This window comes from Pipistrellus kuhlii, unplaced genomic scaffold (genome assembly GCF_014108245.1).
Source record: "Pipistrellus kuhlii isolate mPipKuh1 unplaced genomic scaffold, mPipKuh1.p scaffold_m20_p_10, whole genome shotgun sequence".
Classification (NCBI taxonomy): domain Eukaryota; kingdom Metazoa; phylum Chordata; class Mammalia; order Chiroptera; family Vespertilionidae; genus Pipistrellus; species Pipistrellus kuhlii.
In genome coordinates this window covers 51,794,516-51,822,325 of record NW_023425405.1, presented here as the reverse complement: position 1 = coordinate 51,822,325, position 27,810 = coordinate 51,794,516, and the positions used below count along the sequence as shown (strand labels likewise).

General features: G+C 39.8%; 1 protein-coding gene across 2 annotated transcripts; it reads right to left on the bottom strand.

Annotated features, from left to right (window-relative positions):
- Positions 1-881: 881 nt before the first annotated feature.
- DLD (dihydrolipoamide dehydrogenase) lies at positions 882-26,238 on the bottom strand. Of its 2 annotated transcripts, XM_036429777.2 has the most exons (14): positions 26,082-26,237; positions 24,291-24,369; positions 15,316-15,395; positions 13,351-13,419; positions 12,448-12,517; positions 10,618-10,718; positions 9,962-10,105; positions 9,448-9,549; positions 5,021-5,211; positions 4,184-4,354; positions 3,678-3,867; positions 3,129-3,266; positions 1,727-1,816; positions 882-1,634 (listed from the first exon to the last, which is right to left on the bottom strand). In XM_036429777.2, the coding sequence occupies exons 1-14, from the start codon at positions 26,118-26,120 to the stop codon at positions 1,569-1,571; spliced, it is 1,530 nt and encodes a 509-aa protein (XP_036285670.1). In that variant the 5' UTR covers positions 26,121-26,237; the 3' UTR covers positions 882-1,568. The 2 variants fall into 2 exon arrangements, with proteins under 2 accessions (XP_036285670.1, XP_036285671.1); XM_036429778.2 differs by lacking the exon at positions 3,129-3,266 and having other exon boundaries at positions 26,082-26,238.
- Between the last annotated feature and the right edge of the window lie 1,572 nt (positions 26,239-27,810).

The window sequence follows — 27,810 nt, the reverse complement described above, 5'->3', positions numbered from 1 at the left end:
AACAAAAAATTAAGCTTACAATGGACTACAGCATGGATGGACCTGGAGATTATTATGCTAAGCAAATAAACCAGAGAAAGACAAATATCACATGATCTTACGTATATGTGGAATCTAATGAACAAAATAAACCGATGAACTAAACAGGTCCAGAGACATGGAAGCATGGGATAGACCAGTGTTTCCCAAACTTTTGACATATGTGTACCTCTTCTATAATTTTCGTGATGCTGAGTACCCCTCGTACTCATGAGAACGTAGAATTAGGTGCAGCTAAGCACGGTGCAGTGCATATCCCCACCAAACTCCAGTGCAACGCGTACCCCCACCACTCTTCCCGTACCCCTGGGGGTACGCGTACCACACTTTGGGAAACACTGGAGACTGACAGAACTCAAGAGTGAAGGGGTGGTGGGGATAGAAAGAAGTTAACCAAAGAAGTTATATAATAGTCCATAGACATAGACATAGTGCAGTGAAGGCCAGGAGTGCCGCAGGAGCCAGGGGATAGGGGGTAAAAGGTTAGGGAGAAAGGGAATGGAAGACATCAATGATATTCTCAACAACAGAAATGAATTTTTAAGAAAGTAATAATGCAGCCGAGACCGGTTTGGCTCAATGGATAGAGCGTCGGCTTGGGAACTGAAAGGTCCCAGGTTCGATTCCGGTCAAGGGCATGTACCTTGGTTGCGGGCACATCCCCAGTAGGGGGTGTGCAAGAGGCAGCAGGTCGATGACTCTCTCATCGATGTTTCTAGCTCTCTCTCTCTCTCCCTTCCTCTCTGTACAAAATCAATAAAATATATTTTTTAAAAAAAAGTAATAATGCAGAAGAGGTAGTCATAAAAGAATTCATATTATCTTGATATCCACTCAATAAATGAATATTTAAGAAATGTTTATTTTCATATCTTCATTCCCCATTATAATACATGAGTGGCTATTTAACATTTAAATACCTCCTAAATTTGGTTAACTATATACTTCAGACTACAGACCTTGATGGTAGCTTAAAATTCTAAACACAAATTCTATATCTAAACGGCAAGAATTTGGGGATTAAATAAACCAAGTGAGAGACGATCATTTTTTATTTACATGAGTTCAGTTTATACATATTTAAATCTTATTCTAATGACTGACTCTTATGTCCAATATTGAAAACCAAGTTTAAAATAACTTGATCACCTTGCTTCAAACACAGCTGTTCACATACCATACTGCAGCTCCATCCATGTAATAAGGAAATCCAACTTTACTATACCTGGGACAAAAGCTAATAAATTCAGTGAGGCTGAACCTTATACAAATGGAAATGTAGGTTATAAATTTTTCCAGAGTGCTACTATAAGTAGCATTTCTTTTGCAATATTAATGTACTAAAACAAAATATTAAATTTATTTAGAATGTAGATATGACATTATTCCATTCTGTCCAAACCTCTTAAATACCTTCCAAAAGTTTCATAATTCAGTCCTAGAATTTCTTGGAGCTGTAAGCATATCCTGTCCAGAAATGTGATCTCTAAACACTCTGAGGAAACTTCAGAAAAATATAATCTTCAAATTTAAAAGTTGATTGGTTTGCCAAAGGATGCAGCCAAGTTTGCTTCTCTGAAAGCTTCTGATAAGGTCTGCAAGGGAAGAAATTTAATATTAAAATTTAAGGACTTGTGTCAGAAGGAAATAGAGTAGCTATTAATTCTATTATATTGTTAATAATTACCGGATGTGCATGACAGACTCTAGCTATATCTTCACAGGATGCTCCATATTCCAATGCAAGAGCAGCTTCATTTACCATTTCACCAGCACCCTTTAAAATAGTAAGCAGAAGTAACTTTATTTCCATGGCAAAAACAACTACACACTAAAGGGAGATTAGTTGTAAGAGCAGTTAGCTAACTTCTTCCACTCAGGAAAAGCTTAACAGAAAAAGTCAAGAGCTTGGACTCTGGATTCAAATTCTACCAGTTACTACCGTAACTACTCACAGACTACTTCATTGCATTTATTTGCCTCAAAAATGGGAACAGCAATTCCTACTCCAAGAGTTGTAAAAATTAAAGTTAGTGCATGTATTTAGGAAAAATTATAGAGTAGGAACTCAAATGTTCTACTCTCATTATTGTTGCATCAGCTACCTAAGGGGAAGGCAAGCTTCAGATTTATCGTAGAGAAGGCTTCTCTTAAAAGGTAACACTTGAGCCGAAACCGGTTTGGCTCAGTGGATAGAGCATCGGCCTGTGGACTGAAAAGTCCCAGGTTCAATTCTGGCCAAGGGCATGTACCTTGGTTGTGGGCATAGCCCCGGTGAGGGATGTGCAAGAGGCAGCTGATCGATAACTCTCTCTCATCAATGTTTCTAACTCTCCATCCCTTTCTCTTCCTCTCTGTAAAAAAATCAATAAAAATATATTTAAAAAAAAAAAAAAAGGGTAACACTTGAGCTGAGCCTCAAACAATAAAGGAGCCTATTATACAAAGATCTAGAGGCAGAGAATTCTAAGCAAAGGGTATTACTATAAACAAAAAAGCTCTAACCAGGAAACAGTCTGACCTCTTATGAAATTGAGAGAAGGTCCAAAAAGGAATAGAAAGAGATGAAGGCAGGACCAGATTCAGTGAGGATTTGTAAGTCTTCAGTTGAAAAGAAACTTGGTGAGTTTGAAGCAGGCATATGGTGCATGTTTTAAAGAATAATTAGCCCAGGAAGATGGCTGCCAAGGAAGGCAGGCTGCAAGATAGTGTGTGAGTGAAAGACGAAGGGACCGTGTGTGGTCCCACGGGGAGTTTTTGCTTGTGAGTTGAGGGACAGCTATACTCCAAGGGGTTGTGGGGGGTTGCCGGACGGGGTTCCCTGACCGGGCAGCCTCCACTACTGCTGGGATCCCTCCCGGAGCAACCAGCTCTGAAGCTGAGACCACATCATCTTGAAGGGGAGAATGGATGTGTTGGAAGCCTGAAAGTTCTGGAATTTACAACAGCACCCAGCGAAATGAAAAAAAAAGCTGGGGTAGCAATACTTATATCTGACAAATCCTATCTCAAAATGAAGTACATAAAAAGAGATAAGGTCACTTCATAATACTAAAGGGAGCAATCCAACAAGAAGAAATAATACTCACTGCTCCTAGAATATGTGCTCCCAATACTCTGTCTGTTGATTTGTGCCCAAGAATCTTCACCATGCCATCTGTGTCCGCATTTGTCTTAGCTCTGCTGTTAGCAGCAAATGGGAATTTCCCAATTTTGTACTCAATACCCTGTGTGAGAGAGAAAAATGACAACCTGCATAAACTCTGAAAAAGTTTATTCCCATTGGTGAAACCATCCATTTGTTCAGAAAATAAATGCCAAGAGTGTAATTCTTCACAGAACATATAGAAGGTAATACCAAAAGGCTTGTTAGTGAGATATATTTTGGTATAAACATAAAAAAATGCCAATTTCAATCTATCTGTGTGTATGTCAAAGCCAAAAATAAAAGCTCTAGAATTCCAATTTTGAAATGCAGGCAAGTGAACAATCTCCTTTACAATACTAAGGAAAAAATATATAAAAGTATAATGTTCTACATGGCAATTAAAACACATTAATATATTAATAACTCTCAGTCACCAGTGTCATAAACTCAATTCATACATTGGAATAAAACTACCCTAGTGCAGTATTACCTCTTCCTTCAACTGCTCTTCTGATTTGCCGACCCAAGCCACTTCAGGGTGTGTGTAAATCACTGATGGTACACAATTGTAGTCAATGTGCACAGCACCACCAGCCATTCCTTCAACACAGATAATGCCTTCGTCCTCTGCTTTGTGGGCCAGCATTGGACCAGCCACCACATCACCAATAGCATAGATACTACAACAGAGGTCAAAAGAAAGAGTAAACTTCTGAAAGCACAGATATTCATCTTCAGTTATGCCATGTTCACAAGATTTTAAGTTCTTAGTTATTAAGTCACCCAAAAATATATTAAATTCAGCTCTTTAAATATCAAAGTTTGGGTTTTAATTTTCAGTAATGAAAAATTAAATTATTATTTTGCTTTCACATATTATTTACTATTTTCCCCAAAGCCAGTACATATTTTAAGCATGACAGAAGTCTTATTTTCAAAACAGTGTTTGACATAAACTTCTAAATTATTGAAAATGCAGTAACTTATGTAACTTACTTTGGAATTTTAGTTTGGAATCTGGAATTGATTGGAATTCTACCTCTAGGGTCTAGTTCGATGCCAAGCTCTTCTAGTCCCAAATTCTGTGTAAAAGGTCGTCGGCCAATGCAAACCAAGAGTACATCACAAGTGATAACTTCATCTTTACCACCAGAAGCAGCTTCAATACTAGATAATGAATAGTATTATGAACTGTTAAACACACATCTACATAAATAGCTGATAGACTTGGAAATTTTAAAACCAGACAGTTCTCAAGTATTGATGACACTTCTAATAATGTAAGTTTATTTATTATAATTATAACACAGGCTCAGACAATAAAAAAATGTACATATTCTCTTGAGGTCTAGCATTAAAATCTTAAAAACAAACAAACACAAGAATATAACACAGGTAAGAACATAGGTCTTGACATAGTAAAAGAGATCCAAATAACTTGCCTAGGTCACATAATTGGGTGACCTAGGCAAGTTATTAAGTTGTAAAAGTGTTTTAGAGTGCCAGGTACATAGTAAACAATCTAGTTAATATTACTGATTTCGCTACATATCAGTCTAAAAATACTGAATTCATTTTACTGAGTCTTGGGAAATTAAACTTCTGAATTTATACAGTACTATGAAAAAGTACATTAAAATGAGAACATTGGATTATTTTTTTACCATCAACTTAATTATGAATTTCAATAGACTGATTTGACAATACTGAGTTACACTAAGCAATAAAGTGTTTTATATTATAAAATAACCTAAAATTATAGAATACTGAAAATTTGAACTTTAAAAAAAAAAAAAATGATGAAAATATCAAAATCAAATGCAGCATACTTACGAGACATCAATTTTTCCATCTGACTTCTTGGTAGCACCAGTAACTTTTGTATTCAATTTAAATTTAAATCCTTGCTTTTGAAGGATGCGTTGAAAGTTTTTAGATATCTCCATATCAATTCCAATTCCACCAACATGCCCCAAAAACTCAACTGCTGTCACATCTGCACCAAGTCTTTGCCAAACTGACCCCTGCAAATAACAATTAAAAAAATCATAACAATAAAGATTTCTCGAGCAAATGTTTACTGAATTATCTTAAATAATTTATTATAAGATATTTTCTTTTGTTAATATGTTCCTATTAGAGGCTCTGAGCTTTAACACTGTGGTATCTATAACTTTATACCAGTATATTTATTCACTCTGTTCACTCAACATTTATTGAGCACCTACCATATGCTAGGCATCAATTTAAGTGCTAGGCAAGCACTGCCTCAGGAACTTTATATTCTGGTAGAGGAGAAAAATAAGTAAAATTCATAAAGATGATGGTAAACTGCTATGAGAAAAATAAAGCAGGAAGTAGAGCTGGGACTATTGAAAGGAAAGGAATTGCAATTTTAAGTATCGGGTCTAGTAATAATTAATGTCGTTTTTAAACATTCGTTTAAAATCTTGCTTGGCGTTGACTTGTATTGACATAACCTTCAAACACGTGGTATCTACAGAACGTGTGAAGTGCAATTAACAAGTTTTGCTTGAAAAAGTTTGTGTTTGGTTTGGTTTTTGTTGCAAAACTAGGGCTAAGAAGATGGCGGATGAAGAGCATATGCGGCACTGCATGCTTTACGAGTTCCAATTAGGAAGAAAAGCAAGTGAGGCTGCAAAAAACATCTGTAGTGCTCTTGGTCAAGATGCAGTTAGCGCCAGAAAATGCCAGCGTTGGTTTGAGAAATTTCGTGAGGGAAATTTTTCGTTAGATGACAAGAGTGGTTGAGGCCGTGTGTCCAATTTTGATCAAGAAGCTCTTCAAGCTCTTTTGGTGCAAAATCCTCAAATTACCCAACAAGAGCTTGCGACAACTTTAAATTGTTCACAGAAAACAATTTCCAATCAATTGCGTGCACTTGGCAAAGTCCAAAAGTTTGGAAAATGGGTTCCTCATGAGTTGACCGACAACAACCGTAATCAAAGAGTCACAATTTGCAGTTCGCTCCTCTCTCGTCAAAACCGTTTGCCGTTTTAGAGCAAATTGTTACCGGAGATGAAGGATGGGTGCTGTATGTTAATTTGAAAAGGCGACCTCAATGGTTGGACAAAAATGAGGCTCCGCAGCCCACGCCAAAACCTGACTTGCATGCGAAAAAAGTGATGTTGTGTGTTTGGTGGAATTTTAAAGGAATTCCTCATTATTAACTTTTACCATCTAACCAAACCATTACAAGTGCAGTGTATAGTGCCCAATTGGAAAGGTTAGCCCAAGCTTTAAGAGAAAAAGAACCCGTGCTGATTAATCGGAAGGGTGTAATTCTTCACCACGATAACGCACGACCACATACTGCAAGAATCACTGCTGAAAAACTGCGCCAGTTGGAATGGGAAGTTCTCCCTCAACCTGCATATTCTCCTGATATTGCCCCTTCCGATTACCATTTGTTTCGTTCTTTGCAAAACTTCCTTCTTGGAAAAAAATTTAATAATGAAGAATGCCTCAAAAATGCATTGACCGAATTTTTTGCATCAAAATCACAAGAATTTTACAACAGAGGGATTAAAATGCTTCCTGAGCATTGGGCACAAGTAGTAGAAAACAACGGCAACTATATTGTTGATTAAATTTTGTTGTATTGTTTAAATAAATTCGTTTAAAAAGTATTAGAAAACGACATTAATTATTACTAGACCTAATAGTATGACGGAGAAGGCTTCACTAGCAGCAACATTTACACAAAGACTGGAAGAGAAGGAATGAGCTATACAGGTAACTGCTCCAGAAAGGAACAGGGGGAAGAAAGGTCCCTGAGGGGGAAGAAGTAATCTCTTAATGCTACTAATTTCTAACACTTGAAAAATATCAATGCTAGCTCTAAATGCTATTAATTTCTAATACTTGAAAAATATATTATTTTCCCAACAGAGAAATGTTTACTTTTTCATTGAAGTTATAATTTAAATTGAATGCTTATTTTTTAAAGAATATTTTAAGCCCTAGCCCAGTGGTTGGCAAACTCATTAGTCAACAGAGCCAAATATCAACAATACAACGATTGAAATTTCTTTTGAGAGCCCAATTTTTTAAACTTAAACTTCTTCTAACGCCACTTCTTCAAAATAGAGTCGCCCAGGCCGTGGTATTTTGAAGAGCCACACTCAAGGGGCCAAAGAACCAAAGAACCGTATGTGGCTCACGAACCGCAGTTTGCCAACCACGGTTCTAGACCAAGACCACACAAACCCACAGAGATCTCAGAGGTGCCAGGTAAGGTAAGCAAAATTAAAAACCATTATAGCACCATCTACTGGAGAACAAAAGACAGACCTCAACTTAACCTGTTAAATTGTTAAAAACAGAACAGTATCTAAAAAAGAAAAGTTCACTACTGCAAATGACCAGAGAAACAATCCATCAAGTAACATAGCAAGTAACAGGGTAGGTCAGAATGAAAATGAGGAGTTCCCAGAAACCAAATTCAGAGTCATGGAAAACTGATTTAAATGACAGAGAATTCAAGAATGCAGTTATGAAAAAAACCTACCATACAAGAAAACTCAGGAAAGTACTTCAATGAGCTCAAAAATAAAATCAACAATAAAAAAGAGTTAAACTATAAAAAATAACCATCAATGAGCTCAGGAATAAAATCAACAATAAAAAAGAGAGAAACTATAAAAAAATAATTACTAAACAGAAATTCTGGAGCTGAAGAACTCAACAACTGAGACAAAAAATGTTTTAGACAGCTTGGTAAACAACAGATCTAGAGAATTAGCAAGCCTGAAGACAGAAACCTCAAAATGACTTAGGTGGAAAAAGAGAGAGAAGTGAAAGTTTAAAAAAATCAAAGAACAATATGAGAACTATCTGACTCCATTAGAAGAGCAACATAAGAATAATGGGTATACCAGGAGAATGGAGGGAGAAGGAAACAAGAGTACCTATTCAAACAAACAATAAGGACTTCTCAAACCTACATATGGAAAGAGCTGGACCCTCCAATTCAACAAGCTAACAGAACACCTAATTATCTCAATGCAAAAAGGCCTTCTCCAAGACATATTATATAAAAAACTATCAAAAGTTAATAACAAAATTTTCAAGGCTGCAACCTACAAAGGAAACCACATTGTTATTAATATTATGGACTAGAGGCCCAGAACACAAAATTCATGACCCTGTCCCCTCACCACCACCACTGGTCTCTCTGTGTGTGGGATGATGGGGCCCTGGTGCTGCCCACATCAGCCACCACCCACCCCAGGTTCCCAGTTCCCCATCAGGCGATCGGAGCCTGCCAGCCGGGGGGAGGGACCATGAGGTTTGCCAGCAGACCTCAATTGGGGGCTGCAAGCTGAGGGAAGCTCCTGCGTTGATCGGCTGCCCCCTGTTGGTCAGTACACATCATAGCCAACGGGTCATTCTGCCATCTGGTCAATTTGCATATTATGCAAACAAACACCCCTCCCCCCCCCACACACACACCCACTAGAGGCCAGATGCACAAAATTCATGCAAGGGTAGGCCTTCCTCCCCCCGGCTTCTGGCTTCACTTTGGTCTGGGGCTACCTGTGTCGTCCACCACACACCCCAGGTCCCCCAGTTCCACAGAGCCCCCTGATCAATCACTCCACCAGCCAGTGGCATGGACCTCCCTCTGCAGGGCAATCATGGGGCGATGGTGGGCCTGGTGCCAGTGAGTATTGTAGTGTTGTCATCTGGATGGTCATTCTGTTGTTCGGCTGTTCAATTTGCATAATATGCTTTTATTATTATAGATGACTAAGGACTGCATTTTATATCTTCCCTTATAGTTAGGTATAGGCACCTAACCAAGTTCTCGTCAAGAAAATGAAAGCAAAGTGTTATATAAGACAAATGCAAAAACTGCTTACAAGGAGCTGACTGTGCTGAAGAGTCCCTTTTACCCCCTTCCCCTCTTCCTCCCTTCCATTCTTGGAATGCAGTCGAGATTGCTAAAACTCTGGCAGCCATCAGGTGATATTGAGGCTGGAAACCGGTGCTAAGGATGTAGGAGGAAAAAGCAAGAGGCCTGACTCCCAATGACTTTGTTGGAGCTGTCATGCTGCCTACATGAGATGAGCCTTCGAAGATGTTTAAGCCACCGCCACCGAGGCCAGGTCTCTTTCTAGTAACCAAAAGAAATTCCACAATGGGCCTCTAATAATTATACAAAGAATCAAATAAGAGATCTTTAAGTTTTTTCCGACACCATGGAGATAATAAAAGACAGAAAAGACATCACTTACCAATTCTACACCAATTACTCCTGCACCAATGACCACCATCTTCTCTGGAACTTTTTTTAAAGATAAAGCACCTGTAGATGACACTATTGTATCTTCATCAATCTATTTTTTTTAAAAAAAGATGCAATCAAAATTATTTGGAAAGGCTAGAAATTTATAAACTGTGATCTCACACAATATAATCACTAAAAATACTAAGTCATTTATTTGTTTCAAGGTATCTATGACTTCTAACCATATACTCAATTAAAAATTAAAATACTTAAAATTTTATCATTCAGCATGTTAAACAAAATGGTCTGCTTTAACTTCAGATTGAATTCAAATATATCTAAATGTAAAGTGCTCTATTTCTGGCCAAATTCACTGCAGAATAAAGACAGGCAAAATTGAATGACTGTCAACATACAGTACTTCAGTAAGAAATCTCTCAAATTTCATAAATAGCATGAATAAAGTAGTTTATAAAATATACTTCTAAAGGAAGGTTTTGACAATTGTAAAAAACAAATACCGTGATTCCAGGGAAGGGAGTAACTTCTGAACCTGTGGCTATAAGAATGTTCTTTGTGTCAATAACTTGAGTGCTGCCATCAGCTTTCGTAGCAGTGACCTGATTCTTGCCAGTTATCTTTCCATATCCTTGTACATGAACAACCTTTATAATATATATATATAAATTCACAAAGTTTAAAATAAAATTTTTGATAAACAAACATGATTAACAGCAAAATATTATTCTATTAAATAATTTATACAATATAAAATGCTTCCTTGCTTAGTAATGCTACACATGGAGCAGAAAAAAATTTGTAATGCATTTTAGGTTACCATACTATTTTAAATTAAGTCTGAGTAGTTTGCCGGGACCGGTGTGGCTCAGTGGATAGAGCGTCGCCTGCGGACTGAAAGGTCCCGGGTTCGATTCCGGTCAAGGGCATGTACCTTGGTTGCGGGCACATCCCCAGAGGGGGGTGTGCAAGAGGCAGCTGATCAATGATTCTCTCTCATCGATGTTTCTGACTCTCTGTCCCTCTCTCTTCCTCTCTGTGAAAAATCAATAAATTATATTAAAAAAAAAATTAAGTAACTATCCTCCAGCAGTTAAATTCTAATAGCATCACTCTATCAGCATAAAGCAATGTTCAATGTAATATTAAAAACACTGACCTTGTTCTGTTTAAATAAGTGGGCAATTCCACCTGTTAAAGCTTTTACTGCAGTACTCTTCTGCTCCATCATCTTCTCTAAGTTCAAGCGAACTTCAGGCACTATAATTTGTTAAATAAATCTTTAGTACTTAGCTAAATTTTGAAGCAATATATGATCTTTTTCACTAATCATGGTATGAAAAATTTCAACTTAATACTTATAAAACTTATAAAAAATGTAAGGCAGTATTAACATTTTAAAATTTAATAACTTATACAATAGTCCTAGCTGGCAAAAGGCTAACAGCATCACATCATAGTAACATTAATTTATCAAATATGATTTTAAAAATCCACCTTTGGGGAAAATGCAGTCCAAAATAAAATATTTTCCAGTGTGACAACATATATACTCCAAACACCTTATAATCCTAAGTCTGGAAGAGGTTTAAGTAGAAATGGCAAAGGAAAACATTACCTGAAATCCTATCCTATATAATAAAAGCTTAATATGCAAATCAACTGAACTGCAGAGCGACTGGTTGCTATGATGGGCACTGACCACTAGGGGGCAGATGATCAACACAGGGGCTGCCCCCTGGTGTTCAGTGCACTCCCACAGGGGGAATGTTGCTCAGCCAGATGCTGGCCTCACAGGTGGTGAGTAGGCGGGTGGTAAGGAGTGAGGGGTCCTGAACTTGAGAGCCGCAGACTGCGAGAGGGATCAGGCCTAAGCCAGCAGGCAGACATCCCCCAAGGGGTCCTGGACTGTGAGAGGGTGCAGGCTGGGCAGAGGAGCCCCACCCCTACTCCACTGGTTTTAAATAAAAGGAAATGCTAAATTTAATGAAACAAAAACTAATAAAAACACACATGAGGAAACTTCAAATATAGATAGCTTAGTAATATAAAAATTCAATCACTCATTTAATTTAGAAGAGAACTCCGAAAAGCAACAATATAAGAGGATAAAGAGAAGCTCAACTCCTAGAACTGTAGAAGGCTATCTTAAAAATCAGCTCATGCAACCAACACATAGAGACAAGAAAGCAAAGACCACGAGAGATTTGATTTAGCTAAAGTCACAGAGCTAGAACATGAATTTTTTACTACAATGCACGTCTCTTGACTAACGCTGTCCCTTATTTTCTTAGTGGGTAAGGAAAACGGGTTTTGATTCCACTTTTCATCTAGTTTAATACAATATTTGCTCTAATGTATATTCACCACCTCTATACCCAAGGAATTGCCTATGTTATATCCCATTCTTTCAAAAACCTACTGCTACAAAGAAACGAAGGAAAAAACAGTTCTCCAGTGTGTGTTTAAGCCCTTTCTAGAACAGACTACCCTTCGGATCTATCTGTCAACAACAGTAATTGGAGAGAAAGAATGAAATAACATCAAAAACAACGGCAGAAGACAAATCACATTAAAATGTTATGAAATGTCCTTTTCCACTATGCCACATCCCTCCTCCCCTGCTCTTCCAATACCAACAATTTAGGTAGGCCTTTCTTCTTTAATCTGGCCAGAGCAATCAGGAATCCACAGGCCACCACAGTGACTTCCAGGTTTCAGAAAAATGAAAACTGATTTTTCACACACACAGTTATTCACACACAAACACAGGAGGCTGCATGCAAAACTTGACAGAGGAACAGAAGATGTGATGGTAGAAATCTGGACTAAGCCATCTTTCATAAGTAAATCTTTCCATATTTTTAAGATCTTTTCCTCACTTTTACCTCCATAAACATTTATTATACATGTATCAAACACATATAAGTCTTTAGCCAGAAAAGTCAAGTATGATTGCTAATATCACTAAATATGAAAGTATACTGACCTTCAATTCCCCTAGATGCAAAATCTTTTCCATGGGCCATGTGGTAATAATGAGAGTTATTTAATAAAGCCTAAAGGATATAAGACAAAGTTATCAAAATTTCAAAAGCAGACTATAAAAAGCACTTATGACAGTCCATACAAGTAGTAGTACACCAAGTAAGTTTCTATAATTAATCTAAGGTAAACAATAGTGACATAAAAACTGTTTAACAAATTTAAAAAATTACTTTCTTTAGAAGCAAAGGAATTAAATACACATTTCAGTGTGTTTGCTCCTTTTATGACATGGAAAGTGAGGCTTGTTTACTACTAAATACATAAAAGTAACTAAAGGAATTTACTATCTACTATCTAGTTCATTGATAAAGGAAAGCTAAAGGGGGAGGGGAAAAAGTAACATCAGTCTGCTTGATTGGAAAGGCTAGGTATTCTGAGACAAGGAAGCTATTTTAAGAATGTATGTGTGGCTGACTGGTAACAGCATTCTAAATTTACAACTAAAAAATATGGTTTTTATCACACATGGACTTTATTTTTTATTTTTTTATTTATTTTAGAAACATAGGTTTGTTTCTTTTTTTTTCTTTTTTTAAAATATATTTTATTGATTTTTTACAGAGAGGAAGGGAGAGGGATAGAGAGCTAGAAACGTCGATGAGAGAGAAACATCGACCAGCTGCCTCTTGCACACCCCCTACTGGGGATGTGTCCACAACCAACGTACATCCGCCTGACCGGAATCGAACCTGGGACCTTTCAGTCTGCAGACCGATGCTCAACCACTAAGCCAAACTGGTTTCGGCTGGACTGTTCATTTTTTAATGAGTAATATTCTAGTCTCAGCATGTCTAACTGCGGCAAATAAAGAAAATTTCTGTACTGTACAAAAATGTATACTTACCTTAGAAGGAATACAACCAACATTCAAGCATGTTCCACCAAGTGTTTCATTTTTCTCAACACAGACTGTCTACAACCAAAAAACAAACAAACCATTATTTAACTGCACATAAGCTGCAATGTTTCACTTCACTAAAATTCCAAGTCTCTCTCTCTTCCTCCTACTACAAAACAAGCTATTCAAGCTGTGTTGGTGAGAATAAAATATATTATTTTATAACTTACTAGAGGCCCAGTGCATGAAATTCGTGCATGGGAGGGGTGATGGCCCTCAGCCCAGCATGCACCCTCTCCAATCTGGGACATCCCTTTCACAATCCAGGACTGCTGGCTCCCAACTGCTTGCCTGCCTTCCTGATTGCCCCTAACCGCTTCTCCCTGCCAGCCTGACTGATGTCTAACTGCTCCCTGCCAGCCTGTTTGCCCCCAACTTCCCTCCCCTTCATGTCTGGTCACTCCTAACTGCAGGCCTGGTCACCCCAACTGCCCTCCCCTGCCGACCTGGTCACCCCTAACTGCCCCCCTCTGCAGGCTTGATTGCTCCCAATTGCCCTCCCTTGCAGGCCTGGTCCCTCCCAACTACCCTTCCCTGCAGGCCTCGTCCCTCCCAACTGCCCTCCCCTGCTGGCCATCTTGTGTCCACATAGGGGCAGGATCTTTGACCATATGGGGGCAGCCATTTTGTGTGTTGAAGTGATGGTCAATCTGCATATTACTCTTTTATTAGATAGGATAGAGGCCTGATACATGGGAGGTTTGCCCTGAAGGGTGTCCTGGATTAGGGTGGTGGTTTCTTTGGGGTGTGGGGTGGCCTGGGTAAAGGGCCTGTGGTGGATTGCAGGCCGGCCACGCCCCCTGGCAACCCAAGTGGAGGCCTTGGTGTCTGGGATTTATGTATCTTCTATAATTGAAACTTTGTAGCCTGGAGCAGAGTCAAGCCTTCTGCTTGCTCCTTCTGCGGCAGCCATTTCTATTGGGATTTATGTATTTTCTATAATTGAAACTTTGTAGCCTAGAATGGAGACTTTGGCCGGCCAGAGCTGCAGAAGCTTGACTTCTTACATAGCTGGGGCAACCCTGCCTCCTGCTCTTCCAGCTCCGTGGCTGCTGCCATTTCTGTTGAAATTTATTTACCTTCTATAATTGAAACTTTGTAGCATTGAGTGGAGGTCTAGGCCAGCAAGGGCAGGCAGAAAGCTTGGCTTCCTCCATTGCCAGGGAAATGCAAGCCTCCCTCCTGCTCTCTGTGGCTGCAGCCATCTTGGTTGGGTTTATTTGCATATTTGCTCCTGGTTGGCTTTGTAGGTGTGGCTTGTGGGTATAGCAGAAGTATGGTCAATGTGCATATTACTATTTTATTAGACAGGATCATTTGAACACCAAACTCAAGCTAACTCACCAAAAGTGAATTATTCTAAGAAACATTTTTGTTTAATATTACCAAATACATGCTTTTAGCTCTATTGTATCTTTCAAAGTATGATCAAAAGCCAAAATGAAAAGTGTTGGGGGAAGGGAAAAAATAATGGACTTCACTTTCCACCCCCTCATGAGAATACTCCAATTAATGAACCCTCTCTCTATTAGTCTCAGACTTAAAATAATGTAGAGAATTAAGAAATTATTTATAATTATTATTGTCTACCTGGAATGTTGTGTGTGTGTGTGTGTGTGTGTGTGTGTGTGTGTGTTTAACATTTTTATTTATTTCAGCGAGGAAGGGAGATCAAGAGAGAGAGAGAAACATCAATGATGAGAGAATCATTGATAAGCTGTCCTCACACACAGGGATCGAACTCACAACCCAGGCCTGTGCCCTGACCAGGAATAGAGCCATGACCTCCTGGTTCATGGTCGGATGCTCAGCCACTGAGCCACGCCCTTTGGGCTGCAAAGTATTTTGTGAATATGATCAACTATTCCCAAATAAAAATAAATCAAAACCTAGTTTTAGTCTAACTCTTACCTTGAAGCCTAATTGGGCAGCTTTAATAGCAGCAACATATCCTCCAGGACCAGAGCCTACCACGGTTACATCAGCATCAACTACAATAAAAGCAAATTGTTATAAAACAGTAAACTGCTTAATGCTGACCAAAATAAGTGCATAAAAAACTTGATATTTTAAACCTCCAAGAAAGTATAAATAACTAGCATTTTCTACACAGTACTATTTTATTCCCAGGTACTTGGTGTTCCTTGATGTAACTGAAAATGGCATAGATTTTTATATTTCATTTTCCATTTGTTCATTATGAATTTTGTATCTATTGACTTTCCTAAATTCCACACTTTTATTGATAATAAGTCGGCATTTAGTGACACTGGAATATACACATTTATGAAAAGAGTCTGGGCTTTGAAATCTGACATACCTGCCTTCGAATCTCAGCTCTGACACTTAATTGTGTGATCAAGTGACTTAATTTTTCTGTAATAAACAATAACATTGCCTTAAATTATTGACGTTAGGATTGAATAAGGTAACACCGTAGTACTGTCAATAATTTAAGACTGATTACCCTTTTCAGGTTGTTAACTTCTGAGATATCAGGGAAGAGAGAATCAGCTTTCCTATAACACATAGTTAATGTTTTGAACTTTATTTGAATACTGAAATATTTTTTATATAGTTTAAGATAATAGGCTAACCAGAGCATTCAATTAACTTTTTTGGATATTACCATATAAAGATAAAAAATTAAGAATTAACTGAGCAGCAGCTGTAGGAATTTAGCAATTATAATACAACTGTACAAAGTAAGTCCAATTATTCCACACTCCTCAATCCAACTTTTAAAAGTTAGGAGAGTCTCCCTTCTCCCCCTCCACTAGTTTTATAACCCCAAATGCTGTAGCATTTAGCAGTTTTTAATTTTTTTAATAACATGCTTTCACATATTTTATCATGTTTAATTCTCAGAACTTCCTATGAGGAAGGTAAGAATGACATATATCTAACATTTCACATAATGGACTTATGTGACACAAGAAGTGTCACATAAGAGACACAAGGTTCAGAGACAACAGGTTCAGAGAAATCAATTGCCCAAGGTCATCTAGCAAGCAAGGGGCAGAGACAAAATTAAGCTTTTTGTCTCTGCTTCCAGTGTTCTTTCCATTATGCAATAATATTCCTTTCCTCAATTTCAATGATCATAAACTAAAATCCCCATGAGCAATATCAAGCTTTAGAATTACTAGCTATTTTCCTAATCTGCAAAATAAAGGCCATGACCTACCTACTTACCTCATAGGGTCCTAACACTAAATAGTGTATGTAAACAGTTTAGATTAGACCTGGAAGATAAATAAAAAGTATTCCCTACAACCCAGTCAAGAAACATTTCTCAGTTTGGTTCCCATATATAGTTTTAAAAATCAGGACATAGAAAAGTAGTTAAATAAAATGAAGGAATGCTTGATAGAAGCTTGTATAAAATTAGCAAAGGTAAAAAGAAAAACTAAAAAGGATATACAATAATATATAATATGATAGCAGGAGAGAAAGATGACTAAGTCAACAAAAATGGCAAAACACAACTGGAAAGCAATCTGCAATGCAAGTGGCAGTGAAATATCAGGAAAAAGCTATCAGATTAAAACTTTTAAAATGGTAAAATAAGACGTGATTGACTTTAAAAAACATAGCAGTTAATGCCATGAAATGAATTGAAAGAGAAAAAGCAGGAAAAGGTGCCTTACAAATTCTTCTACAAATGCTATTTATATCACTGAGGAAAATAAAGACACCACATTATTATGGTTTACACTGAAATAAAGGTGTCAGGCTACAAATAAATTATAATCATCAATAACTTACAAGTTATATTAAGAAGTCAGTCTGTAATAATATCTACCATTTTGGGTAATTAACTATGTGCCAAGCATTGAGCTAAGTGCTGCATGTTGTCTTATTTAAGCCTCATTACATCTCTATTACATAGTTATGACCTCCACTTAACAGGGAGAAAATAAAGCTGAGAGTAATTAAATAACTTGCACCCTAACCGTTTGGCTCAGTGGAAAGAGCATCGGCCTGTGGAGTGAAGGGTCCCAGGTTCGATTCTGGTCAAGGGCATGTACCTTGGTTGCAGGCACATCCCCAGTAGCGGGTGTGCAGAAGGCAGCTGATTGATGCTTCTCTCTCATCCATGTTTCTGTCTATCCCTCTCCCTTCCTCTCTGTAAAAAAAAATCAATAAAACATATTTTAAAATAAATAACTTACTTGCATAAGGCTGCATAACTAGCATGTGATCTAGCCAGGATTCAGATTCTGAAGCCTTTATCATATGTTCTCATGCCTTCTAAAACACTTTATGGTAGATAATTCCATAATTTCCGGGCAATCAGGAACTCAAACTAAAATGACAGGAAGCTTCTTTCTTTTTTAAAAAAATATATCTTTAATGATTTCAGAGAGGGAGAGTGAGAGATAGAAACATCAATGATGAGAATCATTGATCGGCTGCCTCTTGCACGCCCCCCACTAGGGATTGAGCCCTGCAACTTGGGCAGGTGCCCTTGACTGAAATTAATCCCAGAACTCTTCAGTCCACGGGTCAACACTCTATTCACTGAGCCAAGCTGGCTAAAGTATGGAAGCTTCTTCATTTTCAGAAATAAATCAATAAATATTTATAAATGTCTACCCTATGTGAAAACATTACCTTCAATAACCTTACATTATAGTTAGGGGAAATAGGCACTATAACAAAGTGTAGATAAATCAAAATTATTCTTAAAAAGAAAATAGGAACAGAAAGAGATATCATAAGGCAGTAAGCATTAATTACCAAACTCACTAAATGAGTATAAAGTGAATTGGTAAGGTTTATTAGTTGTTGTATTGCAGAGGGAGGATTTCTGTTTTTAAATTGTCAATGCCCTTAATCTTCAGTCTATTTCAGTGACCTTCTTCCATATTCTTGTCAGCACCCAAAACTGCTCTGCTCTAAAATCCTGAATTCTAATACTTCATTTTCTGATCAAAACCCTACAACTGCCTCGACAACAAAGGAGGAGAAATATAGTAAATGAAAAATGGATCTGAAGTAAACTGGAGTTCAAATATGAGCTCAACTACCTCTTAATTTCTTAGGCAAGTTATTTAATCTCTCTGGGTTTTGATGTAACATACAGATAATAACACAGTTAATACCAACATCTCAGGGTTGTAAGATCAGAGATAATGCATGTCAAGACCCTGAGAGGATGCCAGGCTTATTAGGCACTCAATAAATGTTTCTTCCCTTCTCAGATCCACCTCCCAAATTTTAGTCTCAGAGCCTCCAGTGTCACAAACCCCACAAACTGCTATTCCAGTTCCAGTGTTACTCCCTGCTGAAACCCAATATGGACCTTATTCTATTTTCCCATTGGTTTCCCTGTCTCTTGTTGGATAAGGTTCGAGTTCCTAAATACAGCATACAAATTTCTTCAGGAACTATTTCTCTAGCCTCATCTTCCATCACACTCTGCTTATCCACTAATACCATGCAGTTGAATCTTTAGCAACAGTGAATTACTGTTAGTGTACTGGCCTACAGAATTAAGCTGGTCTACCTACCTGCATTCTATCCCATCTACCTTGAAATAAATCCTGACAGCATGTATTTCACATTACAAACAGTATTCTAAGCTCTTGGCTACCTCTAAATGACATAGCCATGGTTCTGATAGTCTAATGAGAGAAAGAAAAAGGATTATAATAAACACTCCAATCTGCAACCAGAATGTTCTTTAAAAACAAATCTAATCATATTATTCCCCTGCTTAATTCCAATATACTTAAAGAGTTAGGGTCTTTCATAAACTGGAGAAATCAACGCACCAGGACCTTCAACAGATTTCAGCCACACTGGCCCTTTTCAAGTTTCTCAAATGCTCTATGCTCGAGAAACCAAGATGGTAGCAAAGGTAAACACCTGTACTTGCTGCCTGGCACAACCACTTCAAAACTACAACTAAAAGACAAAACGGTAATCATCCAGAACCACGGATATTAGCCAGAACCACAGATATCATCCAAAACCACGGATATCATTCAGAACCACGGATATTAGCCAGAACCACAGATTATCAGCCAGAACCACGGATATCAGAACCAAGGATATCATCCAGAACCACGGATATTAGCCAGAACCACAGATATCAGCCAGAACCACGGATATCATCCAGCCAGAACCACGGATATCATCCAGAACCACGGATATCATCCAGAACCACGGATATCATCCAGAACCACGGATATCATCCAGAACCACGGATATCAGCCAGAACCACAGATATCAGCCAGAACCACGGATATCATCCAGAACCACGGATATCAGCCAGAACCACGGATATCATCCAGAACCACGGATATCATCCAGAACCACAAAAAGGCTGGTTGAGTGGAAATCCTACAACTAGAAGGAAAGAGAAAAGCACACTGAGACTCGGAGAAGGTATGGAGGTGCGGAAGTGAAGTGTGGAGTTACAGAGGCACACACACTGAAAGGGGCTGGCAACCGAGTACACTGCTGTCTTTTTCAATCGGGAGGGAGACTCAAGCTCCTGACTGCTATGAACTCCAGTTCCGGGCGAGACTCTGGGAACCCAGACCCATACGGGGAGAAACTGGACTGTCTGGCATTGGGCCAGAACACGAAGGTGGCTTTCTCTCAATGTTTGCAGCAATCATTGTTCCTGCACAGGGCAACTTCGGGGCAGGGCTGAGGATCAGCCATTGTAGTTTGCTCCGCCCTAGTGATTCCCTGAGACCCCATCCCACTCAATTTACAACGCTACCCAAGCTGTTCACAGAGGCTTTTGCATATGAAAGGCCTGGCCTTTTGCAATCTAAAATTATCTAACTGCAGCTCAGTCAGAGAGCCCCAGAACCTCCAAAAGAAGGCCCAAGGCTCCACAGCAGCTTGCATTGCTTCACAGCTGGGCCTCATCTGAGCACCCCCAAACACCAAACAAAGAGGAGGTTTCTGCAGATCACTCCATAGCTCCTGCTGGGTGGCCTCAGGCAGAGGCTAAATTAGCACCTCCTTGGATATCCAAGAGCCAGTGTACCCAGTGATCAGAATGAGACCATCCATATCACAATTCTTCAGATCCATAAGAGACACATTTGGGGCAGACTCAATGAGCACCAAAGCCCCACTGAAGCAAGTCTTGCCCCATAAGGGTGTCTCCAGCACAGAAGTTGTCCCATCGTAGACACAGCTGATTCTCACAGCCAATTGGCCTGGAGGTCAATTCCTCCCTATGACACCAACAACAATCAAGGTTTAACTACAAAACTGTGCACACAGCCTACAAAGGGGTGCACCAAGAATGTCCACCTCAGGTAACCGAGGAGGCTGAGCCACTGGGCCCTCTAGGACACCAAGCACACAAAGCCACCCTATCAACACAGGGAAGCAGCCAAAATACTGAGACAAAGAAACAGGCCACAAATGAAAGAAATGGTGGAAAGCAAATTGGATATAGAGTTCAAAACCACAGTTATAAGGTTTTTCAAGAATTTTCTAGAAAAGGCTGATAAATTTAGTGAGACCCTCAAGGATATGAGAAAAGATGAACTAGAAATTAAGGATACACTGACTGAAATAAAGAATATTATACAGAGATCTAACAGCAGACTAGAGAATCCCAAGAATAAAGTCAAAGATGTGAAATGCAAAGAAGCAAAAAATACCCAATCAGAAAAGGAAAAAGAATCCAAAAATATGAAGATAGTGTAAGGAGCCTCTGGAACAATTTCAAGCATAACAACATCCGAATTATGGGGGTGCCAGAAGAATGGTAAGAGCAAGATATTGAAAACCTATTTGAAGAAATAATGACAGAAAACTTCCTCCACCTGGTGAAAGAAATAGACTTACAAGTCCAGGAAGCGCACAGAATCCCAAACAAAAGGAATCCAAAGAAGACCACACCAAGACACATCATAATTAAAATGCCAAGAGTAAAAGACAAAGAGAGAATATTAAAAGCAGCAAGAGAAAAATCAGTTACACACAAGGGAGTACCCTCATTTCTCAACAGAAACTATGCAGGCCAGAAGGGTGTGGCAAGAAATATTCAAAGTGTTGAATAGCAAGAACCTATAACCAAGATTACTCTACCCAGCAAAACTATTATTTATAATTGAAGGTCAGATAAAGAGCTTCACAGATAAGAAAAAGCTAAAGGAGTTCATCACTGCCAAACCAGTATTATATGAAATCCTGCAGGATATTCTTTAAGATGCAGAAGAGGAAAAAGGAAAAGATAAAAATTATGAACAACAAAGTGACAACAAATACATATCTATCAACAAGTGAATCTAAAAATCAAGTGAATAAAAAATCTGAAGAACAGAATGGACTGGTGAATATAATAGAATCAGGGACATAGAAAGGGAGTGGACTGACAATTCTGGGGGGGGGGGGGTGCGGGAAGAGACTGGACAAACATCATACACCTATGGATGAGGACAATGTAGGGGGAAGATAAAGGTAGAGGGTGGGGTGGAAACCAGGTGGAGGAGCTATAGGGGTGGGGAGGTGGGGAGAAAGAGGAACAACTGTAATAATCTGAATAAAGATTAACACACACACACCCCAAAAAAATGCTCTATGTTCCTCACATCAAAATATTCCAACATGCTCCTCATTCTTCCTAGAAAACCCCTTCCCACACCCACAACCACTACCTTTTCAGATACCAAAATTATTTCCTTAGGAAACAATTCTGTAAACATTCCCAATCCATATGTAAATTTCATAGTTCCCTATGCTTAGCCTATAGAGTCTTTATCACAGTTATAGATTGTAAACTATAAAGGCTGCATCTTGCCTGTCTTTTTCAATGCTATATCCCACCAACTGGCCCCAACAACTAACCCAGAATAGATATTTCAATTTGTTGAAATAATGAATAAATATATACTAAGTTATATATTGTGCCATTTTAAGTACTAAACAAAGTGTCACAGTTCTTGCCTTTAAATAAATATCCCAGATGAATATAAATATGTAAGTAAAAATGCTTGTTACTTCATCCAATCAAAGATTTATACATTGTATCCATGCAGGTACTAAGGGGAGGGATTTATCATTTGCTCAAGGTCAAGAGATCACTAAGCTGATTCATAAGAGCTCAGTTACCCCATTCCACTAAAATCTAAGTTCCTGTTCCCAAATGCCCGGTAAATAGAAGGCAATGAATAATTATTCCAAGAGTGCAGAATTAGCCATAAAGTCTTTAATTGCATGGTTTGAAAATAAAAATCTAACATTCCTACTGATGTGTGAGTATAAAATAAATAATATTACCACTTAACAAAAGAGACAAAGAGTGTATGTCAATTATAACGCAAAAAAAAAGGGGGGGGGGGGGGGACGACAAAGGGAATAATGGTCGAATTTATTTTCCCACAATCAAATTAGTATTTTTTAAAGGATTTCTTGACCTATTCAAAACTAGAATAAATTACTCACTGTTGGTTACCGGTAACAGAATCCTCCCCCTACTCTTTCTTCTAGGAATAAAATCTCCCAAATGGTAACAGTTTGATAACAGTTAAGGATACAGAATAAAGTTATTTTACAGAATACAGGGAGATTGATGGCTAGTTTCCCTCAACTGATGATTGTACAATGAAACTCTAAGATATGATGATGCACAAGCTTACTTATAATCATATGGGTGATTCCAGTAAATGTCAAAACTGATAGTTTCAAATAATCAATATCCTTGGTATTTGGAGGCCCATTAACTAATTTTAAATGCTTTAAAAAAATAAAATACATATTTTTTATAGAAACTTCAAAAATATAAAAAAGTATAGAGAAGAAAATACCCATAACCCACAGCTTCCTTTCAGGCAAATCCTCCTAGTCTTTAAAATGTGCTTTTGATAAGCCCATCAAGATTTTCATTAAGGATTTGTAAAAAAGACATCTCACCATTCTAATTAGTGTTAAATAACGAACACAATCTGACCAGTGGACAGAACAAACTTTTAAATGTAAATATATAAAACTAGAGGCCCAGTGCACCAGAGGGGTCCCTCAGCCTGGCTTGCAGGATCAGGCCCAAACTGGCTCTCCAACATCCCTGGAGGGGTCCCAGATTGCAAGAGGGTGCAGGCCAGGCCGAGGGACCCCACCAGTGCATGACTCGGGTGGGGGAGGAACACAGGGGGTTAAACAGCCAGGGAGGGGCCGTGGGAGGGCTCCAGGGTGTGTCTGGCCCATCTTGTTCAGTTCTGGTGGGCCAGACCCCAGCAGCAAGCTAATCCCCTATCAGGAAGCTAACCTTCCGGTCTGAGCATCTGCCCCCTGGTGGTCAGTGCACGTCATAACAATTGGTCAACCAGACACTTAGCATATTAGGCTTTATTATATAGGAGGATCACACCCTCCTCCCAGCTGAAAACCCTTCAGTGGTTTCCATTACACTTGGGAGTAAAATCCAAACTCCTTGGCCTGGCTCATAAAACCCTCCATGACTTAATCTCTACCTACCTCTCTGATTTTACATTCTATGAGTCTCTGCTCCAGCCATACCAGCCTTCTTGCAAATCCTCAAACATCACAATCCAATTCTCTTCTGAGACCCTTCTCACTGTCTCCCTTTGCCTGAAATAACGTTCTCGCTCCCCCACTTCACTAGCGCACTTGCTCAGACATATCTCCTCAGAAAAGCCGACGCCTCCTCTACTAGTGAAATAGTCTCTTTTCCTCCCAATTACCTGCTTTAATTTTCCATCACGTCCCAAAATACTTATGTCACTTATGTATTATTTATATTTTATGGAACTGGACTATAAGTTCCATAAGAACAGGGCTTTATCTTGTTCACCACCTAGAACACAGTAGGTGCTCAGAAAACATTTAAGTGAATAAATATATGAACAATTTTAAATTTGAGGAAACTGTCTTGAATAAGTACTTACGTGGCTGATCTGCGTAAGTTCTCAGCGGCACTGCAGAAACTCCCTGTAGGCCATGAGATATTCGGCTGAAATGGCCTCTCTGGAAGAAAAAAAGAAAATTTCCCTATTGTGTAAGCAAAGAACTACTGAAGGTCGATGAAAAATAATGATTCCGAGCAAATGTATCCAGCACTAGTATATATCTCCCGTTGCCACCCAGGTTACTTATCAATTTCTCCTCTCTGATAACAGCAATTATTTAAAGTTATCAGCCTCAGCTTCCCACATTATCTTTGTCTTATAAATATTCAAACAGCTCATGTTTAACCTAATAAAAAACGTTACTCAACAGTGTTAATTTTTATTAAAGTTTCAGCAAGCATGAAACTTTACATCAGGGACCATTTTAAGGTCAATTATGAAAGTTCTTTAAACTTCTAACCTAAGTATCTGAATAATCTACATTATGGCCAACCTTTTACTTTTAATCCTTTGCACTCCGCTGTCCCCTCTCAGGGGACATCGGAATTCTAACATATCACTCGGATGTCCCCTCTCGGGGGACATTGCAGTTTATTAGTGATTACGGGGAATTGAGTTATTTCAACGCACGTTTCCGCCGCAAAGTAGCGTCGAGTAGCTGGTAGCCAATGTCCAGAATGGTTCGGAGTGCAAAGGGTTAATAATTGTTTCCTAACTCAAACCTATGTACAATCGATGAAGATGTTCCTGAATCATCTACTACAAACAGAAAATGAGATGCGGTAATTTAGGAAAATGTACTCAGTCACGCATTTGCATTCAAGAGCTGCTGCAGTTTTACAAACTTCATCATAATCTCCACAACAATCTCTAACTACGGATGGCCACTGTTTCTTACAGCAGTGAAGCACAAAGAAACAAACCAAATACCTCCGAGCACAGCAGGCAATCAGAGGCAGTGCTAAAACCTGCACTCATCTAGTGATGTTCTCTAATCCAAGGCAATCAATCCTTTGCACTTGTGGTCGGGAAGGCAGAACACGCGGCAGCCTGAATGCCAGTCCTGAGTTTTAGTCCGAGCTCTGGCCCTCACCAAGTGTATGACTTCCAGCACGCTACGTGAACTTCCGCGGAGCACAGGCTACTCCTAGGGTCTCCATCAGTATAGCACGCAGCCACGATCCCAAATGCACATGCGCGCGCGCGCACACACACACACACACACAATCTGGCTGTGTCGTGCAGGAGGATGAAAAGGGAACGCTGTCCTGCCGATAACCTGCTGCAATTAAGAATACGCCCCTAGAAGGCGAAGAACATTCATTCCTGTGTAGCTGCAAACATGGAAGAGACTCCCCAGGCATTCCTAGGGTAACCCAAGGCTGGCCCCAAGGTAACCTGACCGCTGCAGAGAGTTAGGCCATTAGGGGCCGCGGTTAGGGAAAGGGTATGAGATAGGAAGGGCCAGACCGACCATCAGGCACAAGAGCAAGTTCTGCCTCTGCCTTCTCCTCCTCCTCCTCCTCCTCCAAGGCGGAGAGGCCGGCCCTTTGTGCAACCGCATGCCCCAAGGGCCTGGCCTAGGAGTGGGGAACTTGTGACTGCTGACTGTCCAACAGCCAGCGGGGCCTCGCCAGCTGGGCCTTTCCCTCCGGGGTGGAGGGGGCAGGGAGCCGCCTGGACGGAACCAGTTCGGGGCTGGGCGGCAGGTGGCCCACTCAGGCCGCCCGCCCGCCTCTCCGGCTCCCACCAGTCAGGCTGCGTCTCGGGCCCGTCCGCAGGCCTCCCGGCGCCTCTGGCTCCGCACGACCCCACCCCGCGGGCCCTCACCTTGGCCAAGGAGCAGTAGACCCGGCTCCAGCTCTGCATTTTGCCGCTGAGCTTCTCCTTCCGCCAAGCCTTTCACCTCCGCCAAGCCCCTCCGCCGCCTCGCCAAGGTCTCCCCGCCCTGCGCATGCACGGCGCCGCTGACGTCACTGGCTGCGAGCAGCGTGATTGGCCAGCGCGGCCGGACCATCGGAGGAAAAAAGCCGTTCCTTTACGGCTCGGCGTGGGACACTGTCGTAAAGAGGGCAGTGCTTTGCGGCTGCAGGGGATGGAGGTGGGGGAATAGGTAAAACGTGTGCTGAATTACGACTTGATCTCCTGGGAAGGAGAAATTAATACCCCAACGAGAACCACCTTGGACGCTCACTACGGAAAAGCTTGACACGTTCTTGATTGTGTCCGGCTGGGGAAGCTAAAGCACTTTCCAGGCATTACCTCTCTTTTCATCTTCACGATATAAAAATGCCTCTGTTTTCAACCTTTTTCATCTCATGGCACAGCGCAAGCTAATTATACAATTCTGCAGCTCGCCAAAGATTTAAGTAAATCATTCACACTGGACCACGACTGTTGTGTTCGCTGTTGTCATTATTATTATTATTTTTTAAATATATCTTATTGATTTTTTTTTTTTACAGAGAGGAAGAGAGAGGGACAGAGAGTTAGAAACATTGATGAGAGAGAATCATCGACCAGCTGCCTCTTGCACACTCCCAACTGGGGATGTGCCTGCGACCAATGTACATGCCCTTGACCGGAATTGAACCCGGGACCTTTCAGTCCGTAGGCCGATGCTCTATCCACTGAGCCAATCCGGTTTCGGCTATTTTTTTTTTTTTTAATTGACACAACCTAAGGGAAAAGAGGTCGGTGCCCCTGACTAAGTAGTCAGGTGCTACCTGTTTTGAAAATTGGGGCACACTGGTTGAAAATCATTGACGTAATTACCAGTATTTCGACTTCTTGAGTGGAGGCCCTGAGAATGTTGAAACAATACCGCTGAGCTCTCACAAGGGAAAGAAGACTAGTGTTGAGGTCAAAGCCTTGGTCTTAACTACAGCTGTCTAATGGCCCCTTCCCACTCCCAACCCCAAGTGTAATGGCATTAAGGGATGTGGCCACAGACAGGCATCAGCAGCATCTTGCTCTAAGTACGCTAACAATACGCAGGAAACAGTCTGCTACAATACCTTCTCAGTTGGGAAACACACTCCCTGGTAGAGTAAATAAGAATGGGTGGGGTGGTTGATGGGATTTTAGTTTTTCATAAGAAAGAAAAATGTCTTCAAGAGGTCCAAGGTCCGATTCTTGCTTTGCATTAACTATATAGTGTGGGTAAAAGTTAATTCTACATTTCTGGAAAGTTAAACACTAGTTCAAAATTACTCCTTACTTTACTATGCTCGCTTTTAGGGGGAAAGATGTGAATGATATCCAATATCCATCCTCCCTGCTCTTTCCTTGGTACATAGCATCTTGGTCATCATAACCATTTTCATGGCTTTAGCGCCTGTCTGTATGTATGAGTAATTCCTAGTTTCTCATCTCCAGTCTCTGTTTCTCTCTCGATCTCCAATTCTATGTTTTCAACTGTCTGCTGTACTAGTCCAACTGCGTGTTTCTATGGGCACTTCTCTTTTAGCTGACTGCTCCTAGAAGCAGACACACAGACAGCATTTGAGTACAATGAGTTTTTTCATGAGACAAGCTAGCTCCAATGGTCTCAGAGTTA

Excerpts from the sequence above, each read along its gene's own strand:
- DLD (XM_036429777.2), bottom strand. The coding sequence starts at position 26,120 with ATGCAGAGCTGGAGCCGGGTCTACTGCTCCTTGGCCAAG. Across the intron at positions 24,370-26,081 it reads TCTACTGCTCCTTGGCCAAG|AGAGGCCATTTCAGCCGAAT; the intron begins GTGAGGGCCCGC and ends TTTTTCTTCCAG. Across the intron at positions 10,106-10,617 it reads ACTTATTTAAACAGAACAAG|GTTGTTCATGTACAAGGATA; the intron begins GTCAGTGTTTTT and ends TATATTATAAAG.